The sequence below is a fragment of the Scyliorhinus canicula genome, chromosome 15, assembly GCF_902713615.1.
Source record: "Scyliorhinus canicula chromosome 15, sScyCan1.1, whole genome shotgun sequence".
NCBI lineage: Eukaryota > Metazoa > Chordata > Chondrichthyes > Carcharhiniformes > Scyliorhinidae > Scyliorhinus > Scyliorhinus canicula.
Genome location: NC_052160.1, coordinates 66,334,119 through 66,353,015, shown reverse-complemented (window position 1 = coordinate 66,353,015; position 18,897 = coordinate 66,334,119). Strand labels below are relative to the sequence as shown.

The window sequence follows — 18,897 nt, the reverse complement described above, 5'->3', positions numbered from 1 at the left end:
AGTAGAGCAAAAATCTGGTAGCTGCTATCCAAGATGCCCCACTCCTCCTCAGACTGTGAAAACAGCATCTCACTCTCTGGCTTCCCACTGAACAGTTATGTTCTGGTGCATAATCATAGACATGCCACAGGAAATTAGGACAATATCCACTTCAATGGTGTGATTTCTGCAAAGCAACTCTCTGGTGTTGAAACTTAACATTTACCAGCCGGTCCTGCTGGTAATTCACATATTTAAAATAAAATTCCATCTCTTCTTTCCTTGGCTTTATTTCATTTTCTGTACCTGATATGACATTGAACTCATGATCAGTTACACATCATGGTTTAGGTCCTGTTCGTACAAGTCGTGAAGGGGATACTCTGCTTTTGCAGCAGTTTCAGTGTCAGTACCTTTCAGTGCAGACTTGTAACAATTAAACAGGCATGAGCAAGTCTAATAAGGAGCAGACAGCATTTGTTCACTGGCTCCAGTAGATTCTGACCCAACATGTTCCAGCTGCATGATTGTTCTTCCAAGTTTCCAAATCTTATAGCTTCAGGGCTGTCAATCACAGACAAGCTGTGTTTGCTTACTGCTAAAAAGTCAATATAACATCTATATTTAACTCTTGTTTTCTAGACTTTAATCCTTCATGCTGTTTTAATCATGATGTAATCATCACAATGGTCATTAAAACTGTCTTGCACAATTCTGTAAATTGTTTTTTGGTGATTGTTCTTTATTTTAGTTCAATATGTAAGTTCGTAAAAACGCCCTCTGCACAATACACACTAAAGATAAATTCAGCAAATCTTAAAAAATACATCAGAGCACCCTTGTCACCAGTGTCATTTCTATCAAATGTTCTGAACTGCATGCAGCTGTGTTGGACAAACTAATTTGCATTGCTGTGCTTCATCAGATGTAAAAGTGAGGCGAGTGTGACTACCCTTGATTAAGTGTGGAATCAAGGAGGCAAAGCAAAAGTGGAATCAATGGGATTTAAAGAGAAAGCTCTCCACTGATTAGTCAGATCTAGCACAAAGGAAGATGGTTGTGGTGGTTGGAGGTCAGTCATCTCAGTCCAGGACATCACTGCAGGAGTTCTTAGGGTAGTGTCCTCGGCCCAACCATCTTCAGCTGCTCCATCAATGACCTCCATTAATGACCAGCAGTTAGCATTTCTGCCTCACAGCGCCAGGGATCCAAGTTCGATTCCAGCCTTGGATGACTATCTGTGGAGTTTGCACTTTCTCCCCATGTCTGCGTGGGTTTTGTTTGGGTGCTCGGGTTTCCTCTCACAATCCAAAGATGTGCAGGTTAGATAGATTTGCCAAGCTAAATTGTCCCTTGGTGTTCAAAGATGTGAAAGCAAGGTGGGGTTACGGGGATAGGGTGGGGGAGTGGGTCTAGGTAAGGTGCTCTTTCAGAGGATTGGTGCAGACCTGATGGGCTTAATGGCCTCCTTCTGCACGGTAGCGTTCTATTCTTCCTTCCAACATAAAGTCAAATGTGGGGATGTTCGCCGATATTTGCACAACATTGTGAAGATTCAGCACCAATACTGAAGCAGGCCATGTCCATATGCAGCAAGACCTGGATAACGTTCAGGCTCTGTGACATAAATGTTACTTACCACCTACGTGCCAGAGAATGACAATGTCCAAAAGATTAAATCTAAATATCTCGCCTTGATATTCAATAGCATTACTATTGCTGAAACGCCCAATATCAACATCCATGGGGTCACATTGACCAGAAAATCAACTAGATTAGCTACATAAATACTGTGATAATAAGAGGTCAGACATTGAGAATTTTGTGACAAGGCTCACCCCCTGACTTCCCAAAGCCTGTTCACCATCTAAAAGGCACAAATTATGAATGTGACAGATCATCTCCATTTACCTAGATGAGTGTAGCTCCAAGGGCATTCAAGGACAAAATAGTTTGCTTGATTGACACCCATTCACCACCCTAAACATTCAGTCCTCTGCCACTGACACCCAGTAGCAACAGTATGTACCATCTACAAGACAAACTGCATTGACCAAATAAAGGAATAAACACTTTGTATAATTGGAAAGTAATATCCATGGAAAAAATGTACAATTAATTTATTTTTTTTAAATTTATTTTTATAAATTTAGAGTGCCCAATTCATTTTTTCCAATTAAGGGTCAATTTAGCATGGCCAATCCACCTACCCTGCACATCTTTGGATTGTGGGGGGCGAAACGCACGCAAACACAGGGAGAATGTGTAAACTCCACACAGACAGTGACCCAGAGCCAGGATCTAACGTGGGACCTCGGCGACGTGAGGTAGCAGTGCTACCCACTTCGCCACTGTGCTGCCCCTAATTAATTAATATTGCACGGTAACACAGTGGTTTGCACTGTTGCTTCACAGCGCCAGGGTACCAGGTTCGATTCACGCTTTGGATCACTGTCTGTGCAGAGTCTGCACATTCTCCCCGTGTCTGCGTGGGTTTCCTCTGGGTGCTCAGATTTCCTCCCACAAGTCCCGAAAGACGTGCCATTATGCAACTTGGATATTCTGAATTCTCCTTCTGTGTTCCTGAACAGGGGCCGGAATGTGGCGACTCGAGGATTTTCACAGTAACTTCATTGCAGTGTTAACGTAAGCCTACTTGTGGACTTCCGGTGGTGGCGATGACGTAGGAAGCCACACATTTGGGAGCTCCCGTTTTAAACTGACTTTTCGGCTCTTTTTAGAGCCCAAAACGGAAATTGTTCAACGTCTCCAGGTGGGAGAAGGTGTGCTGATCGACTTTCCCCGCAGTCCATGACTCGAACTAGGAGTGGAAAGGGGGAAAAAACGGCAGCAGCTCCCCAGAAAAAATGGGGGAAGGAATCCAAGATGGCGGCCGCGGAGCTCCAGAGGAGTGGAAGCAGTGGGCCCAGGAGCAACAAGCTGCTCTCCTGCGCTGCTTTGCAGATTTCAAGGCTGAGGTACTGAGCTCTTTGCAGGAAATGAACAGAAGGCTGTCGGAGATTCAGACGACCCAGGGTGCTGCCATCAAGGAGTTGCAGACGCAAGCCACTGAACAAGAGGAGGAGGCCGTGGTCCTCGTGAGTAAGGTGGAGGGGCACGAGGCACTCCACAAGAAGTGGCAGGAACGCTTCGAGGAGCTTGATCACCGCATGAGGCGGAAAAACCTGCGCATCTTGGGCCTAACGGAGGGGTCGGACCTGACAACCTACGTGGCTACAATGCTGAACTCACTAGTGGGGGCCGGGTCTTTCCATCTGCCCTTGGAGCTGGAGGGAGCACACAGAGTACTGGCCAGGAGGCCTAAGGAGATTGAACCCCCGCGTGCGGTGCTGGTGAGGTTCCACCGGTTCAGTGATCGGGAGTGTGTGCTGCGCTGGGCCAAGAAGGTGAAGAGCAGCAATTGGGAGAATGGGTAGTACGGATCTACCAGGATTGGAGTGCGGAGGTGGCTAAGCGGCGGTCTGGATTTAATCGGACGAAAGAGGTGCTTTACAGGAAAAAGATAAAGTTTGGAATGTTGCAGCCTGCGCGTCTGTGGGTAACTTATTCGGACCGGCATTATTATTTTGATTCCCTGGAGGAGGCGTGGGCCTTCGTGCGGACGGAGAAACTGGACTTGAACTAGGGGTTGGGGGTTGCGGGGTCGGTTGTAATGCTTTATTGCTGGTTTCTGCTGTTGCTGTGTCCTTTTTTTTTGTACTTTTGTAATTTTGATATGGTTATTTACGGGGGTGTTGTTCTGTTATGTTTTTTTTGCCGTGGGGCATTGTTTGAGTTTTGTATCTTGCGGGGAGGGTTGGGGGGGTTTGTTGTATTCTATGTCGGGTTGGGGGTATGGAGTGGGGCTGGTATTTGGGAGCTGCATCAGAAGGGTGTGGTGGGGCAGTGCGAAAGCGCGGGCTTTCCTCTGGTTTCCCGCGCTGCGGGGCGGAGATGATGACGGGGGGAGGCGGGGCCTTAACTGGTTCTTCCCCATGCTGGAGCGGTGCCTGGAGGAGGGATAGATTGGGGGATGATCCCACTTTGGGAGGGGTCGGGTTATTGCCGGGAGTTTCCGGGGTCAGCAGAAGTTAGCTGACCCACGGAAGTACAATGGAGGATGGTTCGCGGCTAGGAGGGTTCCTAGCCTGGGGGGGAAGGGAGGGGGGGAAAGGGGAATACCGGGTTGCTGCTGGTAGGGTCAGGAAGGAGCTGGTGGGGGCTGGGGGGACAGAGGTGAGGTGTTGTTGCTATGGGGACTGGGTTGGGCAGGGGGTGCTGGCCTGGGGCGGGCAGTCGACGGGGGAGGGGGGCGGGACGCCCTCTGATCTGGTTGGTCACCTGGAATGCGAGAGGATTGAATGGGCCGGTGAAGCGGTCGAGGGTACTTGCTCATCTGAAGGGGCTAAAGGCAGATGTGGCAATGGTTCAGGAGACCCACCTGAAGGTGGCGGACCAGATCCGCCTGAGGAAGGGATGGGTGGGGCAGGTTTTCCACTCTGGGTTGGATGTGAAGAACTGGGGAGTGGCGATTCTGGTAGGGAAAAATGTGTCGTTTGAGGCATCGGAGGTGGTGGCGGATAAGGGGGGTAGGTATGTTATGGTTAGGAGCAGGCTACAAGGAGAGAAGGTGGTACTTACTAGTGTGTATGCCCCAAATTGGGACGATGCAAGCTTTATTAGGCCTATGTTGGGTGGGGCCCGGATCTGGAGGCGGGAGGCCTGATCATGGGGGGGGGGGGGGGGGGGGGGGGGGACTTCAATACGGTGTTGGATCCTTCACTGGATCGATCCAGCTCTAGGACAGGTAGGAGGCCGGCGGCGGCCAAGGTACTGAGAGGGTTTATGGACCAGATGGGTGGGGTGGATCCATGGAGGTTTGTGAGGCCGAGGGCACGCGAGTACTCTTTCTTCTCCCACGTACATAGGGTCTACTCTCGGATAGACTTCTTCGTGGTGAGTAGGAGACTGATTCCGAGAGTGGAGGAGGCCGAGTATTCGGCCATTGCAATCTCAGACCACGCTCCGCATTGGATAGAGTTGGAGATGGGGGAGGTGCGGGACCAGCGCCCTTTGTGGCGGTTGGATGTGGGGTTGCTGGCGGAGGAGGAGGTGTGTCGGAGGGTCCGGGCAAGTATTAAGGGGTACCTCGAGGTGAATGATACGGGGGAGGTTCAGGTGGGGATGGTCTGGGAAGCCCTGAAGGCAGTGATTCGTGGGGAGCTGATATCCATCCGGGCACACAGGGAGAGGAGCGAGAGGAGTGAGAGGAATAGACTGGTGGGAAAGATGCTGGAGGTAGACAGGAGGTATGCAGAGGCACCAGAGGAGGGACTGTTGGGGGAGAGGCGCAGTCTGCAGGCTAAATTTGATTTGCTGACCACTAGAAAGGCGGAGGCACAGTGGAGGAAGGCACAAGGGGCAGTGTACGAACATGGTGAAAAGGCGAGTAGGATGCTGGCTCATCAGCTCCGCAAGCGGGATGCGGCTAAGGAAATTGCTGGAGAGACAAGAGTGGGAATGTGGTGCGGAAGGGGGTAGAGGTGAATGAGGTCTTCAAGGACTTTTACGGGGAACTGTGCCGGTCGGAGCCAACGGGGGAGAGGAGGGAAATGGAGAGGTTCCTCAACGGGCTTCCTTTCCCGAAGGTGCAGGAGGAGAAGGTGGAGGGGTTGGGTGCGCCAATTGAGCTGGAGGAGCTAGTTAAGGGGATTGGGCAGATGCAGTCAGGGAAGGCACCGGGGCCGGATGGGTTCCCGGTGGAATTTTATAAAAAGTTTGTGGACCTAGTGGGCCCCTTGCTGGTGCGGACACTCAATGAACCGTGGGAAGGGAGGACTTTGCTCCCGACGATGTCGCGGGCGCTGATCTCGTTAATTTTAAAGAGGGACAAGGACCCCCAGCAGTGTGGTTCATACAGGCCCATATCTCTCATCAACGTGGATGCTAAGGTGCTGGCAAAAATCCTGACCATCAGGATAGACGACTGTGTGCCAGGGGTTGTGTACGAGGACCAGACAGGTTTTGTGAAGGGAAGGCAGCTGAACACGAATGTGCGGAGACTGTTGAATGCCATCATGATGCCGGCGATTGAGGGGGAGCCAGAGATAGTGGTGGCGCTGGATGCGGAGAAGGCCTTCGATAGAGTGGAGTGGGGGTACCTATGGGAGGTGATGGGGAGGTTTGGATTTGGTGAAGGGTTCATTAGATGGGTACGGCTGCTATATGAGGCCCCGATGGCGTGCGTGGCCACGAATGGGAGGAGGTCGGAGTACTTCCGGCTTTACCGAGGGACCAGGCAGGGTTGCCCCCTGTCCCCCTTGTTGTTTGCACTGGCAATCGAGCCGCTGGCGATGGCGTTGAGGGATTCAGAGAGGTGGAGAGGCTTGGTGCGAGGTGGGGAGGAACATAGGGTGTCGTTGTATGCCGATGACCTGTTACTGTATGTGGCGGACCCGGTGGGAGGGATGCCGGGGGTGATGGAGCTGCTAGCTGAGTTTGGGACCTTTTCAGGTTATAAATTAAATTTAGGCAAGAGTGAGGTGTTTGTGGTGCACCCTGGAGACCAGCAGGAAGGAATTGGTAGGCTCCCGCTTAGGCGGGCAGGGGAGAGCTTTAGGTACCTGGGGGTGCAGGTGGCCAGGGACTGGGGGACTCTTCACAAACATAATTTCACCAGACTTGTAGATCAGATGGAGGAGGAGTTCAAGAGGTGGGACATGCTGCCATTGTCGTTGGCGGGGAGGGTACAGTCCGTCAAAATGACGGTGCTTCAGAGGTTCTTGTTCCTCTTTCAGTGCCTGCCCGTCTTTATCCCCAGGGCCTTCTTTAGGAGAGTGACTAGCAGTATTTTGAGCTTTGTGTGGGCACATGGGACTCCGAGAGTAAAGAGGGTGTTCCTGGAGCGAGGGAGGGATAGAGGCGGGCTGGCGCTGCCCAACCTTCTGGGGTACTATTGGGCGGCCAATGTGTCAATGGTGCGTAAATGGGTGATGGAGGGGGAGGGGCGGCGTGGAAAAGAATGGAGATGGTGTCATGTAGAGGTATGAGCCTGGGTGCCATGGTAATGGCGCTGTTGCTGCTCTCCCCCAAGAGGTTTACCACACGCCTGGTGGTGGCGGCGACCCTAAGAATCTGGGGGCAGTGGAGACGGCATCGGGGGGAAACAGGGGGCTCGATGGAGGCTTCACTGGGTGGCAATCATCGGTTCATCCCGGGGAACAAAGATGGGGGATTTAGGGGGTGGCAAAGGGCGGGGCGGGGGGGGGGGGGGGGTCCCCTTATTGTAGTTTCTATTCTGTAACTTTATATTGTGTTAATTTGTGTTGTTAAAATGCTGTGATGTTCATGGAGGTGGGGTGAATGTTTATGATTGCTAATATTATTTTTGGTATTTTACTTGGTGCGTTATTGTTGTATAAATTCAAAATTTTTCAATAAAAATTATTTTTTTTTTAAAATGTAAGCCTACTTGTGACAATAAAGATTATTATTATTTGCACTCATGGGAAAGGAAAAGGATCTGTGTACTATTTTACATCATTCAATGATAACTTTAGCTCAATGAAATTCCTCTGAACCTAGAAACCCAGTTATTAGTAATTCAAAGCTGCTTTTATTAGTTCATATGATGAGGGCATCTTTGGCAAAGTCTAATTATCCTTGGGCATGTCGTGGTGACCTATCTTCTTGAACTACAGCGGTCCATCCGGTGTAGATATACTTACAGGGCTGATGGGGAATTGGTTTCAGGATTTTGATTCAGTGTAGCTGAAGAAATGATGATATATTTCCAAGTCAGGATGGTGTGTAACCAAACCTCCTCCGACAGCATCTGCCAAACCACTGATCTCTACCACTTAGAAGGGCAAGTGCAGCAGGTGCATAGGAACATCACCACCTGCAAGATCCCTCCTTCCATGCCACACAGCACCCTGACTTGGAACTATATCACCATTCCTTCACTGTTGCAGGGCTGAGTCAAAGTCCCACAACTTCCTAACAGCATTCTAGGCACACCCGTGCACCATATGGACATAGAGGTTCAAGCAGGTGGCTCATCACCAGCTTCTCAAAGGTAATTAGAGATGGATAACAAATGCTGGTTTAAGTCAGTGACACCCACATGCCGTGCAAGAACTTTAAAAAAAAAATTTATTTTCAAATGACTTCCTGGTTTTAGTTGAAGCAAGTCATCAAGTAAAACAGTCGCAGGTGTCATAGAATCATAGAGGCCCATCGAGTCTGCACCGACCCTTGGAAAGAGCATCTTACTTAGCCCATACCTTCACCCTTTCCCTGTAACCCAGTAACCTCACCCAACCTTTTTGGACACTTAGGGCAATTTAACATGGACAATCCATCTAACCTGCACATCTTTGGACTGTGGGAGGAAACCAGAGCACCCGGAGGAAACCCATGCAGACACGGGGAGAACGTGCAAACGTCGCACAGACAGTGACCAAGCCGGGAATCAAACCTGGGACCCTGGAACTGTGAAGCAACTGTGCTAACCAGTGTGCTACTGAGCCACCCTGTTACTTTGTGCACTGTAATAGGTACAGGCATGTAACAAATGCAACATTGCTTGACTAATTGAAGTAGGACTGTGAAATGAAACAACTCATTTACATTATTATGATGGCAGCAATTCTGTGCTTGAATGTTAAATTTTAAATGTTAACTATTTATCTAGTTTTACTAATGGAATGACCACATAAACCTTCACAATGTAGGGCAGTGAAATCAAGGAGTAGAACAGGTAACAATTTTATTCTCGGTCTCAGTCTCCTGCCAGAAATGACAAGGTGGAATATAGCATGCAGATCCTGACTCACCTGTTGAAAAGGGTTTGGGTATCCAATGTTGCATACCAGGTAGTAATTTAAAACCTCTGCAGAAAGAAAGAAAATTTCATAATTACAATTTTTTTTAATGTACATATTCTCATGGTGTAGGATTCCCTCCCATATAAATACATTAGTCATCTTCTGAAAACTAAGTTTCTTATCCTAAGCAAGGGAACCAACACTTATTCACAAAACACTCAATTGTGCTGCATCCCATTTACATGGTATTTTGCAGTTTTTAATGCAAACAATTCGAGTGGAATGTGTTTTTTCTCCTGTTCCAAAGGCCGACAATTTCATGTAACTTCAAAAAATTATCTAGTTTTACCAATGAACTGGGTTCTAAATCCGCATTGATAAATGTAACAATCTTCTAAATATTTAGAAGATATTTCTTCCAATTCTTCTCCTCTTGGTTATGAATTAATGTTTCAATGTAGATTGTGCAACATACACAAACACGTCAAAAAGTGAAGTAACAATTGTGCCTTTTGGCAGTTTAAACACCACATTTTAGATTCTGAGCAGACACACAAATGATGCTGAATGATGCATATGAAACAAGTACTTGCAGGACAGCAGCATTGCCATTCAACGTTTATTGTTCCAGTTTGACGGCTCCTTCACAAAGCCCCACAGTTCTCAGCAGTGGCTTTAAATCAAGCACTTTTTCTAATGATTCTTAATTACAGAGCCTCGGGGGTAGGCAGAAAACACAACATAAAATCTAATTTGTGCTGTTTTTGATGCCTAGCCTAATTAATATAATTTAATTGTACAATAAATTATATACAATACAAAGTGCGTACGTGTTTCTAGGGATTACAGTAAATATTCCAGAGGTTGGCACATATCCCTAATCTAAACTGAAATAATCTATTAAGCAAAAATAACAGGACTACTTATATGTTACAGTAAGCCAAGTAGATCAGTGGGTTATAACAAATCACATTCCTTTAATACATTTTAAGAGATTACCACCTTCAAGATTTTAAAGTCCACACATGTTGAATGATTTACTCTGCTTTTATGTATGCAGCATAACGATAACCACATTTCAGACCCACTCAGTGCAGAGTTTGGCATTTCCTCTCATTTCGCAGTACAGTACCGCTGTCAGGCTGTAAGGAACGGATTTCATGGCCATCTTCAGATATACTGTTGTGGCAGAAACAGTATTCTGCCTCACTGCAGCTCAATGAAGTTTCCACGGTGGCACCATAATAGATCATATTTTAAAATGTACCTAATTGGTGGCTGGTTTAGCTCAGTTGGTTAGACAGCTGGTTTGTGATGAAGAGCAAGGCCAACAACATGGGTTCAATTCCCGTAGCGGCTGAGTTTACCTTGCCCCTCGCCTGAGGTGTTGGGATCCTCCTTAGGTTAAATAACCACCAACCAATTCTTCTCATCAAAAGAGAAAGCAGCCCATGGTCATCTGGGACTATGGCAACTATACTTACTTACTCAATCTTAAATTCAACCGTATGAGCAGCCAGAGCCGTGCATTCCATTTAATTGCTGATAATAATGTCTACATTTCACCATAAATGTCATACCTTCATTCTCTAACAATGCTTTTAAAAGCACAGTTTAAACAAAAGCAAATTTGGAGTGGCAGAATGTACATCAAGTTATTCCAGTAACAAGCAAGATATTGGCATACTTGTGTTTTTTGTTTTAAACTTTAAAAATTGCACGAAAAGTATTCAGCTAACACTCTCTTTGAATCAAGTAGTGTTACTAACATAAACCAAAGATGCTGGAAATTCTCAGCAGGTCAGGCAGCATCTGTGGATAAACAGTTAATATTCTTCAAACCGATGACATCCCCAACATCTTTCAGCTCTGATGGAAAGTCACAGACCTGAAACATTTACTCTATGTTTCTCACCATAAATACTCTCTGACCCACTGAGTATTTCCAGCATTTTCTGCTCATATTTCAGTTTTCTGGCATCTGCAGCATATTAGCGTTTCAACTCTGCCTTTGTCAGAACTCCGTAGCCTGCCTGGCAAAGACAGAATCAAATGACATGTTCCACACAATGCATTGTGCAAGTACTGCCTTCCCATGTCATCTCATGAGAATAAGAAATTTGGGTATTTGCACCACAATGATGTACATGAAAGCCACTGTTGAAGGCAAAGATTTAGTTTCAAGAGAGTTACGCTGAATCTAACTGGCCAGGTCTTCCTCTGCTACAATCTTCATTTGGTCTGTAAAAAATAGAATCTCAAAAAGCATTATTTTTGCCAAGTCTTAAATTTGTACGCGTGAAAAATATTTGACTGCAAACAAAGGAGACAGCCAACGCTATTTTCTCAATGGAATGATAATGTCAGCTAATTAACCAAGGGGTCTTCCTATCATCTCAGAAACTACACTATGCAAAAAATGAACACTCATGGCTAGAAGGTCTGCCTGTTGGACAATGTTCCTTGTAATGTTCCCATGCAGGCAGTTGTTGGGCAGAAAAAAGAATTGAATTGCTTGGGCAGTCCAAACAAATCTAGATGGTACATTGGCGTGGGAACTTCCCTACAACCCATGGACATTTACCAAAAAAAAGCAAAATGCTAAAGACACGAAGCTTGAAATAAATGCAAAATGTTGGAAATATTCAGCATATCAGGCAGCAGAATCTGCTTGTTTCCAGCCAATAGCTCATCAGATCTATTTTAATACTAATAATAACCTTTTATTGTCACAAGTATGAAGTTACTGTGGAAAAACCCCTAATCCAAATGATGAGATCTTCTATGTACTCACCGGTTTCTACTGACTCCTAATTAATATTCATGGGAAGATGGTGGCATAATGGTATTGTCGCTGGATTCGTAATCCAGAGACGCAGGATAATGATCTGGGGGCCCAATTTCCAACCCACCACGATGGAATTTAAACTCAATAAAATATCTGGACTTAAAAGTCCATGAAATCTTTGTCGATTGTCGTAAAACCCCATCTGGTTCAATAATGTCCTTTAGGGAAGGAAATCTATCATCTTTACCTGGTCTGGCTTACATGTGACCCTATACCCGCAGCAACATGGATGACTCTTAAATGTCCTCAAATGGCCTAGCAAGCCACTCAGTTGTATTCAATCACTACGAAAACATAAAAAAGGATTGAAACCGGACGGACCACCTGATATCGAACCATGCACTGGAAAAGACAACAGCAAACCCAGCCCTATCAACCATGCAAAGTCCTCCTTTGGGAGGACTGGGGTCTTGTGCCAAAGTTGGGAGAGCTGTCTCACAGACTAGTTAAGCAACAGCCTGACATAGACATGCTCACAGAATCTTACCTTACACCAGACACCACTATCACCATTCCTGGGTATGTCCTGTCTCACAGCAAGACAGATCCAGCAGAGGTGGCGGCACAGGAGGGAATTGCCCTGGGAATCCTCAACATCGACTCTGGACCCCATGAAGTCTCATGGCTTCAGGTTAAACATGGGAAAGGAAACCTCCTGCTAATTACTATATGCCGGCCACCATTGCCTGCTGAATCAGTACTCCTCCATGTTGAACACCACTTGGAGGAAGCACGGAGGGTGGCAAGGGCTCAGAATATGCTTCAATGCCCATCACCAAGAGTGGCTCGGTCGTACCACCATAGACTGAGCTGGCTAGGTCCGAGAGGACATAGCTGCTAGATTGGGACTGCAGCAGATGGTGAGGGAAGCAACAACAGGGGAAAACATACTTAACCTCATCCTCACAAATCTGCCTATTGCAGATGCATCTGTCCATGACAGTATCCGTAGAAGTGACCATCGCACAGTGCGTGTGGAGACAAAGTCCCATCGTCACACTAAGGATACCCTCCATCATGTTGTGTGGCACTACCACCGTGCTAAATGGGATAGACTTTGAACAGATCTAGCAACTCAAGACTGGGCATCCATGAGGCGCTGTGGACCATCAGCAGCAGAATTGTGTTCAACCACAATCTGCAACCTCATAGCCCGGCATATCTTTCACTCTCCCATTACCACCAAGCCAGGGAACAACACTGGTTCAATGAAGAGTAGAGGAGAGCATGCCAGAAGCAACATCAGGCATACCGGAAAATGAGGTGTTAACCTGGTGAAGGAACACACAGGACTACTTGTGTGCCAAACAGCATAAGCAGCAAGTAATAGACAGCTAAGCGATTCCACAACAAATGGATCAGATCTAAGCTCTGCCGTTCTACCACATCCAGAAATAAATGGTGGTGGATAATTAAACAACTCAGTGGAGGAGGCGGAGGCTCCACAAATATCCCCATCCTCAATGATGGAGGAGTCAAGCACATATGTGCAAAAAAACAAGGTTGAGGCATTTGCAATAATCTTCAGTCAGAAGTGCGGAGTGGATGATTAATCTCGGTCTCCTCCAGAGACAAGCATCAGAAATGTATGTCTTCAGCCAATACAATGCACTCCACGTGATATCAAGAAATGGCTGAAGGCCCGAGATACTTCAAAGGCTATGGGCCCTGACGATATTCCACCAATATTCTGAACACCAGTGATCTAGAACTTGACGCGCCCCTAGCCAAGCTGTTCCAGTTCAGCTACAACACTGACCACCCCACCCCCCCTCCCCCCCAACCTCCCAAAGCCTGTCCACCATCTACAAGGCACAAGTCAAGAGTGCAATGGAATACTTTCCACTTACCTGGATGAGCGCAGCTCCAACAACACTCAAGAAGCCTGACACCACCCAGGACAAAACAGCCACTAGATTGCTCCCCCTTCCGCAAACTTCAAACCCTCCACCACTGACAAACACTGGCAGCCATGTGTACCATCTACAAGATGCACTGCAGTATCTCACCAAGGTTCCTTAGACAGCACCTTCCAAATCACGACCATTACCATCTAGATGGACAGGAGCAGCAGATACCTGGGAACCCCACCATCTGGAGGTTCCCCTTCAAGTCACTCACCACCCGAACATGGAAATATATCGCCGTTCCTTTACTGTTGCTGGGGCAAAATATGGGGACTACCTTCCTAACAGCAGTGGGTGTACCTATACTGCAAAGACGTTTCAAGAAGGAAAATTACCACCACTTTCTGAAGGGCAACTAGGGTGGCATGATGGCACAGTGGTTAGCACTGTTGCCTCACAACACCAGGGACCCGGGTTCGATTCTGACCTTGGGTGACTGTGTGGAGTTTGCACTTACTTCCGTGTCTGCATGGATTTCCTCCGTGTGCTCTGGTTTCCTCCCACTGTCCAAAGATGTGCAGGTTAGGTGGACTGGCCATGCTAAAATTGACCCGCAGGTTAGGTGGGGTTACAGGGATGTGGTAGGGGAGTGGGCCTAGGTGGGGTGCTCTTTCAGATGATCGGAGACTCAATGGGCTGAACGGCATCTTTCTGCACTGTCGGGATTCTATGAACTATGGGCAATAAATGCTGGCCTAACCAGCGACTCCCAAATCCCAGAAATTAATTCAATTTTTTTTTTAAATTCCTAACTGCTATCACAAGAGTCTAGATTGCCATTCTGCAGGTTCAAATGTTAAATCAAAACCTGCTCCCCCCCAGTAGTTAGTTAACCCTTTGAAAGCTGACTCGAATGCAAGAATAGGACCTCCATAAGTACCATACAAGCAGAAATAGCAGAATTGTACAACTGCCACGAACTGATGAGGTGGTACTTTGGAGGCAACTTTCTCTATTATATTACTCCACAGCAGAACTGTCCAAAATCTGGTATTCTACAGGCTGACGTAACCGGAAAATTAGGTGTTAACCTGGTGAAGCAACACACAGGACTGCTTGTGTGCCAAATCAAATATATGTTTTTTAATCATTTACAGGATGTTGGTGCATTGGGATTTCCAACATTTATTACTCATGCCCAGTTTTCCTTTCAAGGTAACAGCAAACGTCCTTCCTGCACCAAGACAATGCGGTGGTGTAGATTCACCCAGAGTGCTGTTAGGTAGGGTGTACCAGGATTTTGACCCAGTGATGAAGAAAGAATACAATTTATTTCCAAGTAAGGATGGCTTGGAGAACTCGCAGGAGGTGGTGACCCATGCATCTCCTGTCATCAGCCTTCTAAGTTGGGAGGTGCTGCAGTTCATCTTGATAGTCATGCGGCAGAGGTAGTGAATCTTTAAAGTTGTGGATGGGCGGCCAATCAAGCAGGCTGTTTTGTCCTAAACAACATTTAGTGTCTTGAGACATTGTAAAACTGAATTTATCCAGTTGACAGTATTACATCATACTCCTGATTTGCTTCTTGTAGAAGGTGGAAAGACTTTGGGAAGTCAGGTGGTGAGACACTCACCACCTAATTCCCAGCCTCTGACCTGCACTTCTAGCCAGTTTTAGTGGTTGAGTCAATTCACTTTCTGTCCAATGGTGACCACCAGAATGCTGATTGTGCAAGATTCTGCAATGGCATTCTCATTGAATGTCATGGGGAGCTGGTTACACACATTCTTGTTGGAGGTGGTCATCGACTGGCACTCAAAATGGCAAACAACATTCCTGCTACTTATTGGCTCAAGTCTTAATTTTGCCCAGGTCTTGCTGCACGAAGGCATGGACTGCTTCAATACCTGATGAATTGAGAGTAGAACTGATTACTGCAATCATCGGCAAACATTCCCACGTCTTGGCATATGATGGAGGGGAGGTCATTAATGAATCAGCTGTAGCCGGTTGGGCCGAGGACACTATCCCGAGGAACTCTAGCAGGAATGTCTTGGGGCAGGGACGATTGCAACCATCTTCGTATGTGCCAGATATGTGGAGTTTTCCCGATTCCTACTGACTTCAATTGTACTTGGGCTTTTTGATGCCACACGGTCATTCAGATTCACCTCGCCTTTGGAATTCAACTCTTTTATCCAGTTTAGGACCACGGCTGTAATGAAACCTGGAGTAGAGTGGCCCAGGCAGAATCCAAATTGAGCATCAGTGAGCAGGTTGTTGATGATTAAGGTCTGCTTGACAGTCCTGTTAATTACATTTTCCACCACTTTGCTTATTGAGTGATGGGGATCTAATTGTCTGGATTGGATCTGTCCTGCTATTTGTGACCAGCATTTACAAGAGGAATTTTCCAGTTTGTCAGATAGACACAAAGGATGGTGACGTTCCAGTTTGGGTATTCAATTGCCCATCATTCATGCCTGGCAGTGGTAGAACTACAGAGCTGCCCTGGTTGATCTGACCTGATCCTGGTTGTGGAATGGCTCACCACTGGACCACGGTTGATCTTTGATAGTAATGGAATAGTGAGGGAAAAGAGGTAACGTGTCGAGACCGATGACTCTTTATCAAAGCTAACAGACAGAGAAGTGGTAAATATTTATACTGTGTGGAGTGAGAATGAAAGAGGAATCATAGCCACAGAAACCCAGTGAAACCGGGTTGCTATTGGCCACAGAAACCAAGGGGAAAAAGTGCTAATGGCAGTCCCCAACTACCACTTGTCTGTCTGTTAGCTTTGACAAAGAGTCATCGGACTCAAAACATTAGCTCTTTTCTCTCCCTAAAAATGCTGCCAGACTTGCTGAGATTTTCCAACATTTTTTCCTTTGTTTCAGATTCCAGCATCCGCAGTAATTTGCTTTTATCCAATGGTATAGTGAGGGATGTGCTAGGTCATGTGGTTATAAATGGAGTTAGAATTCAATATTACTATGCTTGTAGCCCACTGTACCTCATAAATGTCCAGTCTTTGGGGCTACTGCATCAGTTCTCCATTTATCCCATTTAGCACAGTGGTAGCATCACAAACACAGTGGTTGGAACATTTATTTCCACAAGGATTGAGCAGTGGTCATTGCTACTAAAACTATCATGGACAGATGTAACTGTGACAAATAGATCAGGGAAGACAAGGTCAAGTGAGTTTCCCCTTCACATTGCAAGCTCAGTTAAGCAGCCATGTCCTAAAGTCCAGCCAGTAGTGGTGCTACTTAGTTACTCAGCGATTGAGGTCTCCCACCCAGAATACATTCTGCAGATCCCTGCTGCCCTCAGTGTTTCCAAGTAATGGTCATCACGGAGTTGCACTGATTCATTACCCGAGGAAGGGAAGTAGGTGGTAATCAGAAAAAGGTTTCTTTGCCCATGTTTGTCCTAATATTATGAGATGTCATGGGGTCCGAAGACAATGATGGGGATTCCCAGGAACATTCTTTCTTAACTGTATACACTGTGCTGCCACCTCTGGTGAGTCTTTCGTGCTGGTGAAATACAACATACCCAGAGATGCTAATGAAGAGTCTGGGACAATAGATCAAAAGGTAGGATTCTGAGAGCTTGACTATCAGACTGTTTACTGACTACTCTGTGGGACAATCTCTCTCAATTTTCCCTAAAGTTCCCAGATGTTAGAACAGGTCTTTGCAGGGTTGACTGGGCTAGGTTTACCTTTGTCTTGTCTGATGCTTTGGTCAATGCAAGGTTTTATTCATCCAGTTTTATTCTCATTACAGTTTTGCATAGCGCTTTGATACAACCAAGTGGCTCACTGAGCCATTTCTGAGAGTAGTTAAGAGTCAATCACGTTGTTGTTGTTCTGGAGTGACATTTAAGCCAGACCAGGTCAAGCTAGAAGATTTTCCTCCTTAAACAATATTTCTGAGGCAGATGCCTTTTTTAAAAACTATAATTCAGGAGTTTCACGAACATCACTAGTTCTTTTTAATTTAATTAACTGGATTTAAATTCCCCAGCTGCCAGGGCAGCATAGTGGTTAGCACTGCTGCCTCACAGCACTAGGCACCCATGTTCAATTCTGGCCTTGGGTCACTGTCTGTGTGGAGTTTGCACGTTCTCCCAGTGCCTGCGGGGGTTTCTTCCGGATGCTCCGATTTCCTCCCACAGTCCAAAGATGTGAAGGTTAGGTGGGGTTACGGTGATATGGCATGGGAGTGGACATGAAGGCTCTTTCAGAGGGTCGGTGTAGACTCAATGACTAAATGGCCTCCTTCTGCACTGCGGGGGTTCTAGGATTACAACTAATGTCTCCAGACCATTAGCTCAGGCCTCTGGAAAAAGAGTCCCGTAGAATTACCACTTTACTACTGTACTTTTGTATTGACTTAATTGTATGGATGAGAAGAGGAGAACTGACTATGTTCAGATGTCATCCCAACACAAGAGATGAAATACCAGACCAAGTAAAATGATTATAATTAGTCATAAAACAATCCAAATATCCAGCTTATTCAAACCAAAACTGACAAGACACGAGATAAATTGAACAATGCCTTTTCCAATTCAGCACGAGATTCTGTTTCATAGTTACTGATTCATTGCTCATAAAAGAAGGCATTTCATCCAATTTACAGCTCATGCGAGGAGTAGGCAGACCAATTACCCAAGGGTCTTCCTTTCTGCAAATCACAAAGACTGTCAAAGCTGTCTGGGAAACTCTACGAGACTATAAGGTTTATAGGGTTTATCAATTTATAGCACAGCCCCGATTGAAATGTCAATTATAAAAATACAATATGCAAATCCACAAATCTCAGGTTATCAGCTTTCACAATAATTTGTTTTTAATGTTTGATACACCGTCAGTTCTGCTCTGCTCTTGGACAGGAATTCAGTTTGTCTCTTTTTACCCTGTCCACCTTCTGCTACCTGTTTCTCACCTTGTGTTTGACCAGGCAGCTACTGAAGCTTGCAATTTCATAGCACGTTGCTTTCTTCAGTCTACAGCTCTGGCTCCAACTGATCTCATGTGGATGCCAACTTCAATTCCACGTTTCAGGTGCACCCATGATTCAACACAGTATTCAATGAGTCAAGTTCATTCCCACCCCTCCCATTTTCTCCAACAGGAGGGGCTGGGAATGGTTCTGCTTTTGTCATTTACACTGCCTCTGGACTTACCTTTCGCTTCAACACTTCTGCTATGGTCTGTGACGATTGGGAATACATTAGGAAAATTGGATTATATATGTAGTGGGAAATTTAAGGGTTAAAAGCTTGGGGTTAGAATGTTTTTGTTCAAAAATAATTCTGTCTGCAGGGCCTGAAGCGTTTTAACAGCCAGCAGGTGAAATTGATGAAGAAATGTCTTTTT

The 18,897-nt window shown here is 46.2% G+C and overlaps 1 protein-coding gene across 5 annotated transcripts in view; it reads right to left on the bottom strand.

The window, feature by feature from the left end:
• The window catches only part of LOC119978690 (protein tweety homolog 3-like), a 286,190-nt gene that overhangs the window by 77,103 nt on the left and 190,190 nt on the right, over positions 1-18,897 (bottom strand). For all 5 annotated transcript variants that reach the window (XM_038820488.1, XM_038820484.1, XM_038820483.1 and 2 more), the window contains exon 8: positions 8,817-8,872. In XM_038820488.1, the coding sequence (XP_038676416.1) occupies positions 8,817-8,872 (56 nt within the window). The remainder of the gene's footprint in view (positions 1-8,816; positions 8,873-18,897) is intronic.